This window comes from Melanostigma gelatinosum (assembly GCF_949748355.1).
Source record: "Melanostigma gelatinosum genome assembly, chromosome: 3".
NCBI classification, from domain to species: domain Eukaryota; kingdom Metazoa; phylum Chordata; class Actinopteri; order Perciformes; family Zoarcidae; genus Melanostigma; species Melanostigma gelatinosum.
This window is the reverse complement of record NC_136636.1, coordinates 13042377-13063412: the sequence shown is the minus strand read 5'-3', so window position 1 is coordinate 13063412 and position 21036 is coordinate 13042377. Positions and strand designations below refer to the sequence as shown.

General features: G+C 41.7%; 2 protein-coding genes across 3 annotated transcripts; one reads left to right on the top strand and one right to left on the bottom strand.

Moving 5' to 3' along the window:
• The first annotated feature begins 367 nt into the window (after positions 1-367).
• Positions 368-4028, top strand: myl6 (myosin, light chain 6, alkali, smooth muscle and non-muscle). Of its 2 annotated transcripts, none has more exons than XM_079296985.1 (6): positions 368-440; positions 728-758; positions 1546-1689; positions 1971-2144; positions 2332-2409; positions 3646-4028. In XM_079296985.1, the coding sequence occupies exons 1-6, from the start codon at positions 438-440 to the stop codon at positions 3672-3674; spliced, it is 459 nt and encodes a 152-aa protein (XP_079153111.1). In that variant the 5' UTR covers positions 368-437; the 3' UTR covers positions 3675-4028. The 2 variants fall into 2 exon arrangements, with proteins under 2 accessions (XP_079153111.1, XP_079153112.1); XM_079296986.1 differs by having other exon boundaries at positions 409-440; positions 731-758.
• A 364-nt stretch (positions 4029-4392) lies between these two features.
• On the bottom strand, positions 4393-15095 carry smarcc2 (SWI/SNF related BAF chromatin remodeling complex subunit C2). Its single transcript, XM_079296982.1, has 26 exons — positions 14984-15095; positions 14199-14318; positions 13927-14012; positions 13735-13816; positions 13022-13114; positions 12828-12897; positions 12655-12724; positions 12338-12413; positions 11178-11422; positions 10938-11062; positions 10755-10808; positions 10422-10459; positions 10216-10346; positions 9903-9974; positions 9650-9763; positions 9376-9529; positions 9165-9281; positions 9005-9067; positions 8665-8923; positions 8379-8540; positions 8087-8148; positions 7876-7996; positions 7622-7785; positions 7250-7384; positions 6788-7166; positions 4393-6510 (listed from the first exon to the last, which is right to left on the bottom strand). The coding sequence occupies exons 1-26, from the start codon at positions 15092-15094 to the stop codon at positions 6446-6448; spliced, it is 3168 nt and encodes a 1055-aa protein (XP_079153108.1). The 5' UTR covers position 15095; the 3' UTR covers positions 4393-6445.
• Positions 15096-21036: the final 5941 nt, after the last annotated feature.

Sequence of the window (21036 nt, the reverse complement as noted above, 5' to 3'; positions counted from 1 at the left end):
AAGAAATGGCGCATCTTCTTGCTGATGGTCCTTTGTGGTCTCCTGTTATGTAGGTCATACAGAAACAAAAGTATTAAATTGAGACTTTCATAACCAGTTAAAGGTTCCTCACAGTAACTTTGATTAGTGTGTCATATGAGCAGTAATGTCAACATTAAGTTTAATCATGACACTGCATCAAAATTTGTCTGCAATTTTATAAAGCATTTTTTCCCCATAAGGGCATTGTAATTATATACAACCATGCAACATATATATATGCAGTTACACATACCATATATATACTGTATATATGTGTAACTGCGTCCCTGAAATCCAGGCATATGATTGGCTGTTGTGCAGTGACGTCATCAGACCGACAGCTAGCTGGTGTCCTCATCAGCATAGAGAAGATACGAGACCCTCGCCCGTCTCTCATCCAACGACCTCAAACCGACATGGTGAGTAACTGCATTACTCCGGGCTGATTTATAAACGATAGCTGCTGTTAAAAGATGTGTACTCCAGGACAACGTCGTTCTTTATTCATTGATTAATATGATTCACGTTAAGTCAACGTTCAGCTAGCTGCGCATCTCTCCTGGCCTGCTTCACTCATTCTAACGTTAAGCCTTCAGCCACAATCCGTTTCTTTACTGTACGGCAGCATTAATGGAGGATTGGCTTGAAGCATTTGCACATGACTAACGCCGGTCTGTTCCCTTTGTGCCGCTTTAACCCCCTCAAGCAGTCTGACTTCACAGAGGACCAGATCATGGGTGAGTCAACGTCAACCTCTGATGAGCAAAAGGGATTTTATCCTGTTAATAGTTCCGGTTATACAGCCATACATATCATAGCCGTCATATTTAAAATGACGGCATAGCTTCATGAATTCGTCACTAGCTCGTCACTAGCTGCGCTCCTTCAGGTAACTGACAGACTGAGCTCAACACACACTCACTTTATAACTGTGTGAGGCTCAATGCCTGTCACGAACAAACACCGCTTGAATTCATCACGAGTAGTGCCACAGAATGCTGTACACTAACCTGCAACAACATGTAATCTCATGAAGCATCTTTGTGTTTTTGCATGCTGACAGTCATGATGCTGACAGGTTGTGTTTTAGCAGAGCAATGTGTGGATCAGGGGTTGGGCTAGACGTCATTTTTTCTGGTGTACTTAAAGGCAAATGTCACTAAAACGATTCTCTTGTGGCACTCACTAAAGCACTTTGTCAGAACAAATAGTACACATTGATGTAGGACCATAGCTACTGTGTGGTGTTGTTTCACTTGAAACAACACCACACAGTAGCGATTTAATGCTATGACCAAAAAACAATACATCATGTTTCTACAATGTCACTCTTAAAATCACGCTTTTAAACGCTTTTAAAAAAGAAAGAAAGAAAACTTACCAAATCAGTCTCCAAACAAAGGCTGGCCTCGAGGTTGATCAGCTGCTTGGTCTGCGTTTGGGAGGAAATGCCCAGGTGTGTCCCACCCGCTTTATATTGCCTCCCTGTGGGTCCTAATGGTTGTTTCCATGTCTCCATATCAGAGTTCAAGGAGGCCTTCCTTTTGTTTGACCGGACGGGTGAGGGGAAGATCACCTACAGCCAGTGTGGGGATGTTATGCGGGCCCTTGGACAGAACCCTGTCAATGCTGAGGTGCTCAAGGTCCTGGGAAACCCCAAGTTAGAAGGCAAGCCTCTGATTCACCAGCTGCAGCTATACCAGACCGATTCAACCACTTTATCGTTGCCCTGGTTCTAACCCCTCATTACAACACCAGAGCATCAGTATGTGCTGAAACGCCTTTTCTGACTTGTTCGGGGCACAGACATGAGCATACAGTACACAGCATTTATTTTAGTACTGATGATTTTGTACATTAATAAATAAGCACTCAGCTGAAATCTCTGGTATTGTGAAAACTGCATTTTGATCCTTTTTCTAAACTCATTGCAACTGATTGCCTTTCAGAGATGAACTATAAGATGTTGGATTTTGAACAGTTCCTGCCCATGCTTCAGGCCATTGCTAAGAGTAAAGATCAGGGTTCCTTTGAGGATATCGTAGAAGGCCTGCGGGTCTTTGACAAGGAGGGAAACGGCACAGTGATGGGAGCAGAGCTGCGTCATGTTCTCACTACACTAGGCAAGTCAACAAAAACCTGCAAAACAAAGAATTGTCAGCAAACCTGATCTAGCTCAGCTGATGTATGTGTTGTCATGCAAAGTAAAATCCCTTCAGGCACTTTTCTGTACCAAGAACAATGTAAGCGTGCTGTCTCCTCTCTCAGAGAATCCTTTATATGGTTTTAATTCTACTTCGTTTGTGCCAGGTGAAAAAATGACAGAGGAGGAGGTGGAAACTCTTTTAGCCGGACACGAAGACGCCAATGGCTGCATTAATTATGAAGGTAAGACTGCACAGTATGTGGACATATGCACTCAGATGGCTCTATTGGTACGTTCCAATACCCGTACTACCATATCATTTAGAATGCCAGAAAAAGATTCGGTATGTCCCGATACATAGTGCGTCTATTGAAATGTAATAACAAGACCGTAAAAAACGCTGCACGGCATTTTGGGAATTGTATAAAGGAGCGAACTTGTCTGCTTCGAGCAAGCTGAGTAAGTAGGAAATGTGGCACAGCTACGCGGCCGTCGTAGGAGCACCACAAGTCCTCAATAATAACAAAAAAGTAAGTTCCAGGAATCACAGAGAACACACATTTGTGACAATTAGGAAAGCAAAAAAAACCACATTTGAACAATTAGGGAATAAAGGAATCAAAGAAATGATGTGTCATCTGATTCTTCTAAAATTTGACTTCTAAAAATAAGTTTGTAGTCAGAGTCAGATGGCAGGTAACAATTCATAGGTGTAATAGCTAACTACAAGTTCAAGCAAAATGCAGTATGTATAACAAGACCAACAGTTGTCACAAATACAACACCAAATGACAGAATACTAGTGCTGAAGAAGGAGAAATGCTTCACTCCAAGCACTGATGTCGTCACATAAAAAACACGAGACACCAGGCCAAGACAAGGTGACAACACAGTAAATGCATTTCACTGGGATCCAAACACCAGTAATGCTAAGAAAACCTATATATTTAAGCTCAATACGTAATGCAATCACAGGGACTTTGGAAGAGAATGTAATGTTCATACAAACATATCTCTGTATTATTTATAATAAGTGGTGGAACGTCAATCACACCAAGGGGATTGTTTAATCTCTCTTTAACAGAGTAGAAAAAACAGCCTTGCTGTACAATAACGAGTGAAGAGAGACAGTTTGTACACGTCGTAACATGCAGTGCAGCGTTGCAGTTTTAGTAACTTTCTTGAACCCGAAAGATGTTTGGTTTAGTTCCAACAGCTGCGTAATGCAGCTAGAGTCATTCGCCCGCGTTGCGCTAACAGTTACAGCCAAACAGCATAAAAGAAGAGATAACACCAGAACCGTAAATGGCTTTGCTAATTCTTCCAAAAGTTAAGCCTCTGCAATTAGAAAACATAAAAAAAAACTCGTTGTAGCTCATTACGTGGCCTGTGAATTGATGGTTTTCTGATCTTTAGTTTCATATTTGATGCTGATGTGTCTCTCTCTGTTCCTCTTGTGAACTTGTGAACCTCCTCAGAACTCGTCCGGATGGTGATGAGCGGCTGAGGATTTCAGAAACGCACTTCCAGCTTTCATTTTATTCCTGAATATTTTTATATTGTTTGTCTCGTCTTGCCCTTCCATCCACGTCATCCTACCTCCAACAAGTCTCCTTTCTCTTCTTTTTTTGACATCTTCAATTTATTTCGAAAGTGCCTATTCAGTCTAATGTGAAGAAACCCTTTCATCTCATTTTTCAAAACATTATTCAGCCTCGCAGGTACTCTCTGTAGTAAGGTTCTCTTGATGATTTCACCTATTGCATCTTTATTAACCCATTAGTCTTGTTGTCTACAGCTTTTGTTGTTTTTGTTTTTTGTTTGATAATGTGACGTTTCATCTAACAGTATTGAATAAAAATCCTCGTTTCCAAAGTGTCTTTCAGCCTCCGTGTCTTCAAATGTGTCTTTAAAGGGCAAAGATAATACACATCTGCAGTCGCATTACAAAGCATAGTGCATATATCATTTCAATGGCTCACATATAATATCTCTTATGAACCATCTCTTGGGATGGTTCTAATTGTTAGACTTTTAATGATGTACTTTTTTATGACACACTATGATATGGCTTTCTTCGTGACGTTTGAAAATTGCATCTTCATAGAAAACTTAAACAAGCGGCGCAGACTTTACACATACAAGATGAATTTAAAATGCTAAATTATTTAGAATATAAATAATAACACAAACCACTCTACACAATGACTTCCTCTTCACATCTTTATTTTTTCCCCAACATTTTGTAATTAAAACCTGAACCCCTTTTGTTCTGCATTTTTGTCAAATACAAACTGCCAGAGTAACTGTCAGTCAGAATGTGATGATTTACTGAGGAAAGATTGATTTCTACGGTATAATAATCAATGCAACTGCTGCTACCTTCAGCATAGTGAAAAACATACAGAAACTGAACATACACTTATTTCATATCACAAAATGCACACAATGTAGTAATAACACAGCTAAAAGAAGTCCATTTATGCTCACAGCTATGGTGAGGTCTGCAATACTGGCTTGACGGACACTAACTGTAAAGTTTCACCTTCTGACTGGATTATAATTCATGACACTGACGTGACGTGTCGTGTGCAGAAGGAAGCCTTTTTTTTTTGAAGTCTCCAAACTCTATGACAAATGACGAATGGCACTGGAAATAAAACTGAACGGTAATGTTGTTTACAGATCTTAATGGCATGCGTTCACATACACAAATGCTCACAGTCACATCTCAAGACGGTTCCAACAAACCTGCCTGATTCATACGCAACAGTGGAGAGGGTAAATATAAGATACAAATGTAATAATATACAGTTACAATGTTGACATATCAAAGAAAGGATATGGAAAAACAGAAAGTAAAAAATATAAAAATTGATAGGATAAAAAGTGAGGATATTGTTGCAGATATTAAGGACACAATTCTCCATCGTCAGCTGTTTAAGGTGCGAGCTCCCTTGTTTTCTGACAGGCTTCACATTTCTTCCATATGTAACTTGAAATGCACCAGCGAAAAACAAGCCGCTAAAGAAATCTTCTTAATTTCCCAAGCAACCTCAATACAACTCACTGAATACATGTGCGATAAACATGATTATAAAACATTTTGGTTGAGCAGTTAACACAAAGTTAAAATTATAATAAAACACTCGTGCGGTCACTGGTATACGTATCGTTCCCAGACTTTCAATCATTCCCTTTGAACAAAACTACATTCCTCACAAACTCCTGGATGCTTCAGTTCATCCAGATGTGAAAAACATGAAGCTCCTCGCAGACATGTTATTCCTTAAGTGCTGTGGAAGGGAGGGACATTATTAAGATATATTTAAAGAGCGGTCTTCTCAGGATGATAATTTCATGCTGTCAGAACTTTCAAATGTTATCATTACAGGGTGTGTTTGTAACAAAGAATCCAGTTTACAGTACAATGTCTCAAACTGCATCCACACCAACTGTATTTCTAACTGGCTTCTGGTTTGTTTTCATTCATTACAGACATTTCTCTGGAGAGAGACGTTGGTTTTAGACATGTGACCTCCGGGCCAGACCCTGTAGAGTGACTGTTTGTCCATGTAAAACAAATACAAATAAGAGTGGAAAAAGTAACATTTCCAATCAAGTTTTCAAAACCTTCAGCATGAAAAAGTATTTAAGACAACAAAAGGATGATATAAGTGCTGAAGTTAAATTTCAACGATGCTTCGAGTCTTTCAATTAGACCTTGGGAAACATTTTAAAAGTGCATTTTTGTCTTACATATATTGTAATTAGTACCTACAGTACAAGGGGGGGGGGACTCTGGAGAGATTGTAAAGCACCGACTTCACAAGTGTCAAACTGTTGCGGGAAATAAAGGCAACAATTGCCAAAATACTGAAAATGCGAGATGAGTCTTTTCTCTTCTTTCCTTGACTGGCAGCATGTCGGTGAGACCCTCGTAGTTCACTCTGGTGTTAAGCTTCAAATTATGTTGCTGTCCAATCGACCGCACAGGACCAACCGCTTCGGTTTGAAACTACATTTTCTTCATAGGCAGATTCAATTTAAAAAGGACATCATTTTCAACAGAGAGTTAAAGTAGAGCTGGTTTGATTTATACATTATCATGTTTTCTTTCTTGCATCAGTTGTCCTGTTGGAAAATAAAAAATAAAAATAAAAAAAATAAAAGCTGAAAATGTAAAATGTGTTCTTCTTCGGTTTATGATTTCTTCATTTCAGATGATACCGGCAAGTGGTCAGAGTCATTCGGATTCTCAGGCCGAGTGTGATTCTCTCACTGTGGAGTTGGGACTGGAGCTGAGGGGTGGAGTGTTTCCCCAGGAAGAGGGGGGGTGGGCTCTGTAAGGGGTAAAACAGGTGAGGATCCGACTTTTTGACTCAAGTGAAGTTAACGGGACAAATAATTCACAGCTGATAATAGTGTATGTGTTGAGAATTTAGTATATTATATACTGACATCCATCCAAAATGTATTCATTCAAATACATGGTAATGGCTATACAGATCTAAGTTAAACAACAGGGATGAGCGAGCAGACAAATATACTAAAAATAATGGATGTATCATATGTATTTAAGAACTTGTGATCAAAATATTGCTCAAACTTTGAACTCACCATGGAGTACAGGAGTAGTGCTGGAGCTGGAGCTTGAGTGGGGAGCTGGGGTTACACCTGGGGGGCAGGGGGGCGAGGTGTGAGCACCCTGAGGGGGTTGGGACTCAGGGGCCGGGGCAGAAGCCGAGGCCGGAGGCGCGGGACTGGGGGCCGGCTGCGGCGCTGGTGTGTTGGGAGCCTGTTGACTTGCGGTCGGGGGTGCTGGTGCTGGGGCTGGTGCTGGGGCGGCCTGGTTGGCGTTAGGGCCCGCGGCCTGGCTGTGCTGCTGGTGCTGAATCTGCTGGAAGTGCTGCTGGCGGGCCCTCATCTCGGCATACTTCAACTGCTCCATGTGGAAGGACTGACGGTCAGCCAGCAGCTGCTGACGCTGGTACTCCAACTGCAAACACAAAAAGTAAAAAGGTTTCAGGTATTGTACTGTAATTAGTCTCTACACTACATATCCCAGAATCCTTAACTTACGGCCTCCCTCTCTCTGTCCATTATGGTTTCCAGTTCTTCAAAGTGTCGCAGTTTAATCTCCAGCTTCTTCATTTGGGTCTCCACCAGCAGAGCCACGAGAGATTTAATCTTCCTCTCTTCAACTGCAGCCAGGTGCTACGAAGAAAGTGAAGGAGAAACTTAGATTAAACAAAATGTGAAAGTTAGAAAAACTAGAATCACAGCTTCATAGTTGTACGCCTCCGCCATGCAGTTTACATCCGTCTGTCAAAAATAACATCACTTCATCATTTTATCCAATTAGAAATTTGTTGAAATTGTCATGATGCCATGGCTGTTGCAGACGCGGAGGCGTAGGAAGGTGATGAAGGATACAGTCATATTAAACTTTACTTTGGCTTTGACAGCAGCAGCAGCGAGTGCAGACGCAGCAGCAGTGGCAAGGTGCCCCTCTCCAACGTCGCGCTCCACCTTCGCCTTCCTCTCTCCTTCACTCTCTGCTTCTCTTTGTCCTTCCTCTGTGAACTCTTTTCCGTCCTTCGCCTTCTCCCCATCACCTTTGAGAAGAAAAAAAAGCTTCTGTTTTTTTTTTTACCTTTGTCAAGAACACTCTATTTCCTCTTTCTGACTGAGATGCATTTTCATACCAATCTCCGACTCTGTTTTGTCCGTCTCCCTCTCTCCTTCTGCTTCTCTTCCTCTTTCTTCATCCTTCTTCCCATTCTCTGCCTGTTTCTCCTCTTCCTCAGTCGCTCCATCTTTGCTGTCCTGTATGGGAAAGCAAACAAGACACAATGAGCTTCGCAGCAGTTCATCAGCAGAACTCACCAAAACAGAAATATCGAACACGCATCATACCTTGGACTCCCTCTTCTCTTCACCTGGTTGGCTGTCACTCTTACTTTCATCACTGCTTTCATCTAGAGAGAAGACAAGTCACTCTATGGAAACTATATAAATATGGGCAGGTGCTAAGTATAAAATAACGAAGTTTAAAATCATTTAATATACTACAAATAGCTTTTAATCTTTATTTACAATTGATTTAGGGTACCAGGTAGAGCGCACTGTGGCCATTGAGTTAATCTAGGAACGAGCAACAAGATTTTCTTTGATTGGCTACAGCCCTACAAGTGTGTGTCCATCCTACCAGGTCTGTCTCCCTCCTCCAGGCCAGTGCCTGCGATGCCACTACCCTCCAAGCCGTACAGCGGGTCCTGTCGGCCACTGACCCTCGCTGCCTCCTCCACCCGCCGCACGTGAGCCTCAACAAGCGCTGCAGGAACCTCCTCCTTCATACGAGAAAACTCCGCTAAGAGGGAGAGAGACAGATCGAGGTCATCGGTTACTAACGCGTAATCAATAAGGGGCCGGGGATATTTAAATTCAAAATCAAAACATTCGGTAAATTCAATTCAAAAGAAGCTCCTTCTCACCCAGAGCGGATTTGGCTGCAGCCGAGGCAACACGTGGGTCGACGACAGAGGCGAGGAAGGCCACTGTGCTCATGACCGGGTTCCCTGCCTGGCTGAAAGGTACGGGCTGGTAGGCTAGTGGTCCCAGGGACGACGTGTTTTCCTCTAAGTAAGGGTCTTCAATGGGCAGCCGCAGGAAGTGCAGGATGCACTCATCCTGCGTACGGCTGCCCACATGCTCTGAAACCTTGTTCCAGTCGTCCTTGTACATCTCCAACCCCTGAGAGAAGTGGGGACTACATTTAGCTTCGCATTTCTACTTTCTTATTTTCACACAATTGATTTCAAGGATAATTTGTACCTCAAGTAGTAGCAGTGTTTCTTGCTCCGACCACTCCCTCATAGAGCTCGCTGTGCTCTTGCTCTGTGCACACATATCACCACCACTTTGTTAATATGGGAGGTTATTGTACATTTACAGAAAAATAATCCGTCCTTCATGCATTTTCTTGGTCGCGTACCTTTGCAGAACAAGTCTTCTTGCTGTACATGTCAGTCCTCAACCCAAAGTTTTGCAGATCTGCTGGTTTCTCCTTCACTTTATCTGGCAAGGACATCATCTGCTGGGTAGCAGGGGTCTACAGGTGCACAATGACAGGACACGTGTAAAACAACCCAGAGCATGTGCGTGCATGTTTTGATTTGTGTTTGTGCGTGAGAGTGGATGTGGACCTGGGACGTCTTGGGCTGCAGGGGCACCAGACTGGACGGAGTGTCTGCCAGGACATGGAAGTGAGAAGTGGGTGGGGGACCCATGGGTGTGGGTCGGCTCTCAGAGTCAACCTGGTAATTGATCAGGCCCCACTGCTCCAGGAAGGCGTGCACTCTGCAGCAGAAGAAGCACAGAGTGTACAACACTGACAGCGGTGTGACTGAAACAAGCGACCGTCTAAGTACAGACAAACTCTGGATTGAGTAGAAATATTCACATTCTGCCTCCAACTACCTCATGATCGCACACACGTCTCCTGCCAGGTTCCTGCGGCAGGCCGTGGACGTGAGATATTCCTGAGGGTTCAGCCGGTAGGTGTCAATCATGAAGTTCCTGTACGCCAGGTAACTGAAAGAAGGAGATGCATGAGCTCAACTTACTGTTGTATCATATGAGATTGCTTTTTGAATCGTGTGTCAGATAAACACTTCAGACAATAACTCATAAAAACATCCAATCTTGTTTTGTGTACAGATCAAATACTCACATCTCTGGGGTTTTGGATTTGTTCTTCCCATTGAAAAACTCTGGCAGGGCTCTGCGCTCAATGGCATGAACACTGGGGGGGGGGGGGGGGGGGGCAATTACGACATTATGAGGACTCGCAGCTGAAATACGTATGAATGACTCACTTTGACTTTTTGAGTTGCATCTGCTGTCATGTGCTCTCTAGAGCTGAGACTATGCTGGTTTTCATACAAGCTAATTTCACCCATATCTCACTTTTCACTGTAAATACATCCGTAACACATCTGGAATCAGATTACTTCAAACGTTTTCAAGAACAAATGTTTTCTTACCTGTTGTAGTCAAACCAGGCAGCGTAGCTCGGTATAATGATGTGATGAGTTTGCTCGGTCACGTTGTCCTCGTGAAGGTCCGAGCCTTTCACCGGTTCCCCCTTCACGCTGGGAGAGCCTTCCTCCTCCTCCTGTGCAAACATGATATATGGGTTTACTGCGCTCACTGCCCCCACACTTTCCTGCAGTTTTACAAACTACCTTACCTTGCCTGTTGTTTCCATGGACTCATCCTCCTGCTCGTCTGTTCAAATCGCAAAAGAATGGTAAGTGAGTGTAAAACAAGGGCAGAGAGACATAACAGCTCTCAGACAGAGGACTTATTCACAGCTTGAAATGCGCACTTTTCCTCCATGCTGTGAGAGGAAAACGATGTGTTATAATATGGGAAAAACCCAGATCCACGATTGAATTGCTGAAACACATGTCAGTGGATCCCTCTTGCTTTTCCAGTGTTTGCACAGAAAAGGGACATTTTCTTGTAAAAGTAGTTACAGGTGGCCGTGATGGAGGTGACACACACACAACTTTCTGCTCACCCATATCTGTTCCTCCCTTGACTGGAGTTGAATCAGAGTCCTTCTTGGTGTTATCTGCAAAAAGAAAGTAAAATGTCAGCCAGGAACAAACAACAACTACTTTAAAGTCTAGAGGGAGACAACAGAGGTTTATTCTGTGATCATATATGGTTTTATTTATGTATATTTTGAACATTTGCGTACTTGTTTTAGGTGGGTTTCCCTCTTCCGACGCTGGAACAGGTGACGCTTCATCCAAGTCTTTACTAGGATCCTCCTGCTCCTCCTCCCTCTGGCCCCGTTTAGACTTGGTGTACGGGGTCGTTGGCCTGTCCAAACAGACACACACATTATTTTACAATACTGCATAATGTCTCTGACACAACTGGTTCTGACAGCTGATGAGTGTGACATCATTGCATCAACACATGTCTGGTTACCGACCCTTTTTTGGTATTCTTCTTCTTGCTCTCCTGAGGCGGAGGGGTGGGGGATGGCGACGGCGACCTCTTCCTCTTCTTGGCACTGCCGGGCTTCTTGTCCTTCCGCTCATCAGGAGCGGTCACCTCATCTGTCAGGGTCTTGGCTGAGATCCTCTTCCTCTTAGGGCAGCCCTCGCCCACTTCATAGTCCTCCTCGTTCATCCACTCGTTGTACTGGTCCAGCTCTAAAATCCACTTGGCATGGACCTGTAAACAGAGTGCATTCAGTGAGTGAAATGTCACCAACTTATTCCATAGTTTAACCAGGAGTGTGTTTTACACTTTTCAGCTACATCCTTCATTCAACATGGCACAATGTTACCTTGTACACATGGATTCAAATGCCATGTCTAGAAATGTAATTAAAACACAAAACAGCAAAAGCACTGCTGCTGAGAACATCAGTGGAGGTGCTTGCCGGATCCTATGTTGGTTTTGTGGCTGAAACTTTCTTATATTTGGGCAATTCTGGCTGGATTGAGTTCAATGGAAACTTTAAAGGATTAATGTTTACGTAAAAACAATTCTACAGAGACTTAACTACACCAAAGGAGCAGTCACTGAATGAAGACAAATGCGGTTAATCTTAATCAAGTCATCTTGAAGTTGTGGTCGACATTTCTACTGTGAGTAAACAGAGTGACAGGATGGCAAACGAATACAGTGTGCTGATCTGTGTGTGAAAACAGCTCCAAACGTTTGAGCGCTTCACTGCTCTGACTGTCATGTCCGAGTGAGTGCTGAGCGCCAAGACTTAAAGACGTTTTCCAAAATTGTGGACATAAAAATGATGCACAGGCATCTAAAATTTCTAAAATCTAAAATCTCATGCACCCATTAGAAACAGCATATTTGATTTGAATATGTTACTCACTCGAAGTGTCATTTAGGCTCAATTATTAAGGTCAGGAACAAGTCAATACAGCAAATATTTACACTGTATATTTGGTGTAGTTTAACAGTGCGAAATATGCTTAATTAAACGTAGGGGGTATGTAAGCAGATGTTAAAAAAGGATTTATTAAGAATGTTAAAATTAAGAGAGGATAAAGAACACAGATTAAAAAAAAGTGGGAATGGATGACACAAAAACAGAGCGATAACAAACTAGAAAATAAATACCTTCCTAGGCTTTTCTGGGCCGGGAGGATCCTCCACAGCAGCCTCAATCTCACTGGCTTGGATCCAGGTATCATAACTAAATGGTGAGAGGAAGGAGGTCAAAGGTCAAGGCAGGGGAAGGATTACAAGTTTGGGCTTGTAAAAAACAACTCAGGTTGACCATGGTGTACCGTAAGCTTGAGCAGTATGAGGCTTAAAGAAAACAACATCGCCAGATCCACTCTACAGTGTTATACATCCACAGTTAAGTGTAAAATGTTTCTATTTAAGTGTAAAACGTTGAATGGTGTTCATATCTCTGTAAACTCAGCACCAACCTGTCAGGAAAATATCCCCAGTGGAGCAGCACTTGCTTATCTCTCTTCATCACTGGACGCACCCACTCCTCTGGACCACAAAGAGAAAAGGACATCAGCACAGAGCTATTCATTGCAGCAGAATTCACAATAAAAACAACAAACTGTGTTTAACACGACATCTGAAGCCTCACCTTCCTCCAGGTTGGTGGGAATAGGAACAACAACATGGGAGCTGGAGGCCTTATCCTCAGTTACTGAGCCCTGCAACAGATAAAGTCACGAGGAAATATTGTTTTAATTTAGATTACAACATACAAATAGTTATATGTTTTGAGTGTGTTTTCTGCATGTAATACTGAGACTTTTAACAAAACAAAATACACACCTGATGTCTTTTTATGATGTCTTTTAGTTTCCCAAGCAGCTTTGGCTCTATGTCAGAGCTCAGGTAGATGACTGGCCTACTCAGGCAGTTGTTCTGAATTTAAAAGAAATGCAGCAGATGTGTGAATTAGTGAAAATCAAAATTCAAATAGTCAGGAAATCTATATATTGAATATCATATAATCTCCATTAAAACTCAGTGTCAGTGTTGTTGAGCTCCCCAGGTTAAGGGAGCTGAATGATCTTGTAGTGTAACTGCAGGTAGTGTAACTGCAGGAAGTAGGATCACTGCTTAAGTCACATGACTGGGTGCTTTCATTATGTCTTTCTGTAAAGCTCAGGCAGCCGGATTCTCAGACACTTCACAAATATGATCGTGAGAGACATGCAATCTCTCAGAGTTTTTTCTTTGCAATTATTGAGCTATGGTGCCTGCAGCAAAAAAAATAAATAAATGGAAACAATGTATCAACTGACTCCTGCTAGAGCTCAAACTTGATTTCTTAAAAACAACCATTTTAATTGTGGCAAATTGTGGGAATGTTGTAAAAGTGAGTGACGTGAAAGAAACTTTCTGAATACAAAAAAAGGATTTTAAACACTGCTATTACGCCTCAAAAAAAATGGAAGTGAAAACATTTACGATTGCATTTTGGTTATCCAGGTAATGTGCGTTACAAACATACATAGAGAAAAGCTCGGTGGCAAACTCACTTGCACTAAAGACTTCTCAATGGTCATGAACATCTCCACATTTCGGTCCATCCTCGACGGATTCTGGAAGTCAAACCTGCGCCTACCAGGAAATTAGACTGGAGTTACACACGAAACGCACTCACGTAGCACAATATATTTTCAGTTTGTTTGTTTGGTAAACATTTATTCCAGCCAAAAAGAAAGTCTTACCATCCCTGGTCACTCTTGAACTTGTAGGCAGAAGCCAGGATGTGGCAGAGAGCCCCTCCTGACTTGAAGTCCAGAAAACACTTCATCTGCAGATGCAAAACAGTTTAAAATGCCTCAGTGGGGTAAAGTCATGTGTGTGTGTGTGTGTGTGTGTGTGTGTGTGTGTGTGTGTGTGTGTGTGTGTGTGTGTGTGTGTGTGTGTGTGTGTGTGTGTGTGTGTGTGTGCATGCGTGTGTGCGTGCGTGTGTGAATGACAGATAAAGGAGACATACTGTCAGCTTGGTGAGCGGAGGGTTGCTGACATGTCGACCGAACACCTCCTCCTGGAACTGGAGCAGCTGGACCACCAGGCTGGACAGAGACTTGTTGGTGGGGGGCTCGGCCTGGATGTACTGAGAGGACATCAACACAGAGAGGCAATCAGTGCTGAGCCACATGGAGGACAGATAACAGTCGACTACAGTGTGCTGATAGTTGCTGATGGCTCAGTTATGTCAAAAAGTGGAGGGAGCATCTTCTTCATTAATCATGTCATGTAACATGTGATATGGGAATTAAATGGTAAATATAGTTTATTTCATCATTATTGTTGTCGAGCTCCGAAAGAAGTTATGCAGTTATTTGGTTAAATCAATGAGTCTATTGTATTCCAGACAGGCCATGGCTTCAGTCAGCGCGCGCCACACAGCCAACATCTGGATCTGGGCTGCATTACCGTTAGCCGATTAGCTAACTAGCTAGCTAGCTGCTTGGCCGGCTAAAGTCACCTCTTTTGCATACTATCATCATGCGGACTGATTGTGTGGTGCTTTTGCATCGGATGAGCTACAACAACGTATCGGGATGCCGCTTTTAGCGGCTGCATCTGTTGCAGCTGTTGCAGCTGTTGACTCAGCATCCTTTTGTATCCAGGCTCGAGTGAATCAAACAGCTGGACACTCAGCAGCACCCTCCCTCCTCTCTTTGTCACTGCCTCTGCCCAATAGGTAAGTACCCGCATTTTAGGGGGGGAAAATCACAGCTCCACGTGCACGGATACAAAACATGCGGTCAGTACCTTTTTGTAATTCTTTCCCAGCCAGACGCGGACATTATCAAACTGAGAAACGGTATCAGACGCTTCGAAATATTTTACATTCGGGCCGCCGTCTTTCTTCCGCACCGCCATCTTTGACTGCAGACTACTAGTCAACGTCGCCTGCCGCCCAACGGCCAACGTCTGGTACTACAACTGATGGCGAGCGTAATAACAATCAATGTACAGCAGGTTGCGCACTCATGTAGGGAAAGATAAATATAATACTTCTTCATGCTCCACCATGGTGGAGAAGAAGAATTCAAAATACTACAATACTAGTTGAAGTCCTGTTTTCAAAGAAAAAGTGACGAAATGTAAGTATACTCAAAGCAGGCATCTTGCAGAATGGCTCCTGTCAGTATGTGATATGGGAATTAAATGGTAAATATAGTTTATTTCATCATTATTGTTGTCGAGCTCCGAAATAAATCATGCAGTTATATGTATCTGTCTGTATGGACCCCGAGTCTGAAATAAAGTCTATCTATCGATCTATCGATCTATCGATCTATCGATCTATCATATTACCATATTATTGGATCATCATTAAATGTAAGCAGTACTTACATTTTGGAGGTGGACATAATTCTAACTGCTGGTGGGCAGTATAATAAATCCTATTTGACAAAAGTGATTTTGTGAAAAATCCTCACAATAAAATGGTATTTTGAAAGAGATGAAACGCATACACTGTCTGTGGTCTATGTATTAAATAACAAGGATATTTTTTGTGTGCCCTCTATCACTATAATCTGCATATAGGCCCGATACGTTTACACTTGTTGTAGGAGCCAAATTGAATGTGATGTTAAATATTCACTTGTATTTACATGTTTAACTGTAATCACATCTGTTTCTACTTTGAATGTTACAAGGATGTCGTTATAATTTGTTATAGTAAGAAATACATGTAAGTGACAGACAACTGTCACTTTAAGGACACTGCGACAGTTACTGGCAGTGGTGAGTAATATCTGAGGCAGTATGGAGCCGCACAATTTTCCGAACGTGTTTTGGATCGTGTTAGGAAATGTGTTATGAAAAGTGTTAAATGGAACGATCTACGTGGATTAAGTTGTGGATAACCTGTGGATACGTATAGTATGTCGAAGTACACGTTTGAAAAATGAAACAATTTACAGAATCAACAGGTCGTTGGATGCACCTCACGGCACTAGTGGATACCGAAAGAAGTGCGTCTATTGTGCGTATGAAGCATGACGAGTATGACGAGAAGTAACGTCATGCTTCCTCGCTGAGAGTGATGGTTGATTAGTTGTAACTTTCTCCAATAGACTGCAACATTTAAATGACCCAATAAAGCTTCTAAATCTTGAATAAAAAGAAAGAAAGAAAACATACATTCTGCACTATTGAAATAAGACCGAAATAATAAAAAAAATTTAAAGGACCAGGTTGTGATTCAGTGGCAGTGAACGCACACATTGTATTTATAAAAAATACGTTTTTAATAATCTGTTTGATTTGTATTCATGTGAATGAGGTATGCTGTCCACTAGGCCGTCTATCAATTCATTATTTTGATTGTATGAGACCTGAACTATGAAAGTGTTGATTTTACCATTTTCACAGTTATTCAAATCCTCTATGTCTTGCTACTTATATTATTTGTCTCTTTATTATTATTAATGCATTTAATTATTTTGATCCAATTGATTTTACTCTGATTAATTGAGGAGAGTCACGGTGTGGCATTTGTTCCATATCTCCCTTTGTCTTTAAATGATTAACAGGATGAGTAAGACTAAAAATGAATCATTCGGCTACACAAAATATGTATTTAACTTTTTTTCACTTGTATCTACAATTTTATTTAAAAGATACCTTTGTAAAAAAATGTATACATTCATATTATATACACATAAAAGTAATTTCCAATATCTGCAGGGAGTGAGAGCCACTAATGCGTGCTCTATCACAGACTTGATATTATATTAATCTACACAAACAAATAATTATAATCCTAAATGCATCCTATAAACAAAAAATCTCCCATTGAGAACATTAATTAAGTATATTAATATATATGACAAAAAATACCGAAATGCAAGCAGTCCCGAGCTTGTATTCATTATAATATCATACGAAGTTTCTGTTATCCATGTAGCCTCATAATGAGTTGATCCAGCAAATGAATTCAGCAGAGAGCAGAAAAAAATGGAAAGAAATATATAAACCAACGGACTGCTTTCATGTCTTTGACCTTTTTACTGGTTCTCAGTTAGTCACAGGCTCAAATTAACATTCATTAACAGAGAATATGTGTGTGTGTGTGTGTGTGTGTGTGTGTGTGTGTGTGTGTGTGTGTGTGTGTGTGTGTGTGTGTGTGTGTGTGTGTGTGTGTGCGTGTATCTTACATGACCCAGGCTAATTTGTGAAAGTCCAGAGACAACATTGAAGAGAGTAGTGCTTCTTGAACTAGTATTCCTCAGGCAATTTGTGTGTTTGTATTTGCTGTGTGTGAGTGTCTGAGCGTGTAAGTGAGTGTGTGTGTGTGTGTGTGTGTGTGTATGGTGCACCCGTCTGCGCTGAAGGAGAGAGAGTGAAGCCTATTGATTATTTTAATCCTCCTATTTGTGAGTCTGTGATCCTCTCGGCTCAGCCTTCCACAGAGGGATTGCTAATGGGGCTGAACGCTTCCCTCCTCAGCCCTCTCTCCCTGTCCAATTAACTTAACGCTGGAAGCTGCGAGGAGGGAGCAGTGGGACTCAGAGGGCAGGGGTGGTGGTGGTGTGGGGGCTGGACACACTGCTGAGACACAACCCAACCAACACCCCCAGTCCGACATCTCCCAACCTCTCATTTGCACCAGCAGGAACTTTCTGCTCCAGAATAGTACTGTGTCTCACCTTTAATTAAAGATCCATCTGCTTGTTTTATTCTGGTGAGGTGAGAACTCCATTAAGGCAGTGTTTCATTTTCACTGGGTGGCCTTGCAGAGGGTAGAACAGCAGCAGGTGAAAAAGCAAGTATTTTAATGGGAAAGCTACCTTAAAACAAGCTGCTGCCGCTGTAATTCTGTCTGAACGCAGATATTGCAATAAGAATTTGTCCAGTTTGTCTTCAACCCTCGAAGCTACAATTCAGAAAACCAAACCTTTAATTGTGGACTCGCTAATAAAGGCGTTGATGTATTTTAGAAAACTGATAATAAACCTGTGTTACGCCCCACCCTTGGGCAGCCCTTTGGGGCGAACACAACTCCACCACGGACCCAACTAAACCGCAAAAGACACCTTTAGAACAATCAGATCCATTTGATTTATTGGCATGAAAATATACAAACAAGACAATTCAAAATCTGTAGGTTTAGAGGCAGCAAGACCAGAAGTCCCCACGCCAGAGGCCTCTCCTGTCTGCTGCTGGACCTGGAGCTTTTATGCACTTCCTTCATTCTTAGTCCAGGTGCATACGAACATTTGTATGAGGATAAGTTGAGCTCGTTGAACAATGCAGCACACCTCTGCAGAGCTAAAAAGGGACAACAGCACAGGGAGCAAATGCAGCTGTAACACCTGAAACAGAGAGGTGGTGTCAATGTTCATGTGGCAACCGCTTCTCTAAAGAGAGCTACATCAGATCCAACACACAAAGTGTCAAACAGACGAAGTCACGTTCTCCCGAAATATGTTATGGCCCCGAGTGCTAAGCTTTATGTGTCTGAGACTGTATTCAAGTTAGTAAAGCCGTACTGTCAACACTTTTGAGGGCATCTGTAGAACTTCACAGACTCTCTGACTCCACCAGATCTTTAATTATTGACTAATTCGTGCAAATAAAATGCTTTCTACCTTCTTATTTGACAAAAATGTCTGTATTCAATGCCAGAAGTTGTTAGACATCGTACATCTTCATTTTCTGGGTTTACTGACATTTATACAGTACATCGATATATGTATAACTTTAGCTGCCCACAAAATATACAAAATTATATTTAGAACATTATATTTGAATCATGTATCTGAAGCACATGAAGTGTATGTTTTTACCTTATGTATGTAATTCTAGCACTCAGTTTGACATACAAAAGTAAAAAATGAGCACAAACCTTATGAAAAATAACAACAATTAAGAAATAATGTCCACAAAGTCAGATAGTTTACCACATTATTCTTTATCAATGGAGGAAAAAAAGACATGGCAGGTAGGTTTATTGTCGGCTCTTGTTGGAAATACTGTAATATATTTGTCAGCTGTTTTCATATTTGAGCCTCAGATAACTTTGACAAATGCTGATAAAATCTTGAAATCTTTGCAATAAAAAATAAACACCCTGAGCAGTGAGAACTTATCACAACATGTCAGCTGCTGAGTTCTTGAAGAGAACAAAGAATGACGAAAGCAGTGGTTTTATTTAGCGACGGCAAAATAATCCTGAATTCTCTTTTCATTTTATCGTGTTTCATGGTCTTCAAGGGCAGAGGAAATGCTGATTTTATACATAACAAATACACACAACTCAGCTTGCAAAGTACAGTGACAACAGTGAATCCACACTGCTCGTGAACGGAGGTAACACGCACAGTAGGATGCAGCATGACACAGAGGTTATGAAAAGGAGGAATGTCTGTACTACACAACGTCGAGAGGGCTTTTCAATCACAGTACAAGAATGATCAGAAAAGTTTACATCCAAATCTCATCGGGGTACACTCATGCTATCAGGCTGCAAAGTTGGATGTGTGTCACTTGTTGGGCCAATATGAAACTCCATGGCACTAAAACCACAACAGATGTGCTCAAAGGAGTATTATATTGTACTCGTCTAAGCATTATATCATGAAAAAAATAGAATTGTTTAACATAGTAATTTGGTTACATCAACATATTTATAATTTATTCTGGATGCAACGTTTGAACCGCACATGCTTCTGTTGTTCGTTCCCTCATGTTTCCCACCATACCGAATGAACCCTGGTCTCCATTTTGTTTTGTTTTATTCACAGCAGAGTTACATTCAGCTACATACAAAGATGAACGTCCTAAGTTAGCATCTGTATTTTTTTAAATGATCGTCAGATTGCTGTTTGTATCAGCTTGTTCGTATCGCCTGGATTCAACAAGTACCTCATGCATAAAAATGAAAAAGATAGCGTAAGGCACAGAAAACCTACAACAACAGTCACCTGCATTTGAAAAACATCTTCACACGGGTATATTCACAGTAAAATGAAAGGAAAAGGTTGACACTTTGTGAGATACGCTTATTTGTTGTCACGCAGAGAGTTAGATTAAAAAAATCAATCCCATTGTCTTATCTGTTCATTAAATATGAAGCTCCAGCCAGCAGCCAGTTAGCTTAGCTTAGCACAAAGACTGGAAACGGGGATACAGCTGCTGTGGCCTTGCTCTGTCCATACGACAACATATTCGACCCGCTGTTTTTTTACACAGAACCATCTGAGAAGCCATTGTTTGAAACTGTAAAAAAAAAAAGGGCAGGCACTTTCAAAAAAATGCGTGGCCGGTGATTGGACCAACCATCTGTCAATCAAACTTGTTTCAAAGCGAGTTGGCAGAAGAGCGAAAACGAGAGACTCGAGAAAGGCCGTCGTTCTTTGCTCTTCTTTCAATAAATAAATACTCTCCAGTTTTGATAAATCTGATGCTATTGCAGCATCTACGCTAACCAGTTCAGGAGCGAACAGTCACCTCTCCGTATCGTCACCCACACACACTCGGCCTTCCAGTGTGACCATTCTGTTGATTGATATAAACACTTTGAATTTCCAGCGTGGTCGGACAACACATCGTACAACTCCTTTTCTGGTATGACCCTGCCCTGCCCTTATGCTATAAGCTAAGCGGCTGTTGGCCGTAACGTTATAGGGAACAGACGGATATCAGAGAGTTTCAATTTACTCATCCAACTCTCTGCAAGAAAGCAAACAAGCGTGTCCAGCAAACTGTGGATGCCAGATGTAAGAGTGACTGAACAGGCTGTAGAGGAAGCCTCAGCTCATTAGCGGGACATGATGAGCTCTGGCTCAGGGAAAATCTCAAAGCTAAAC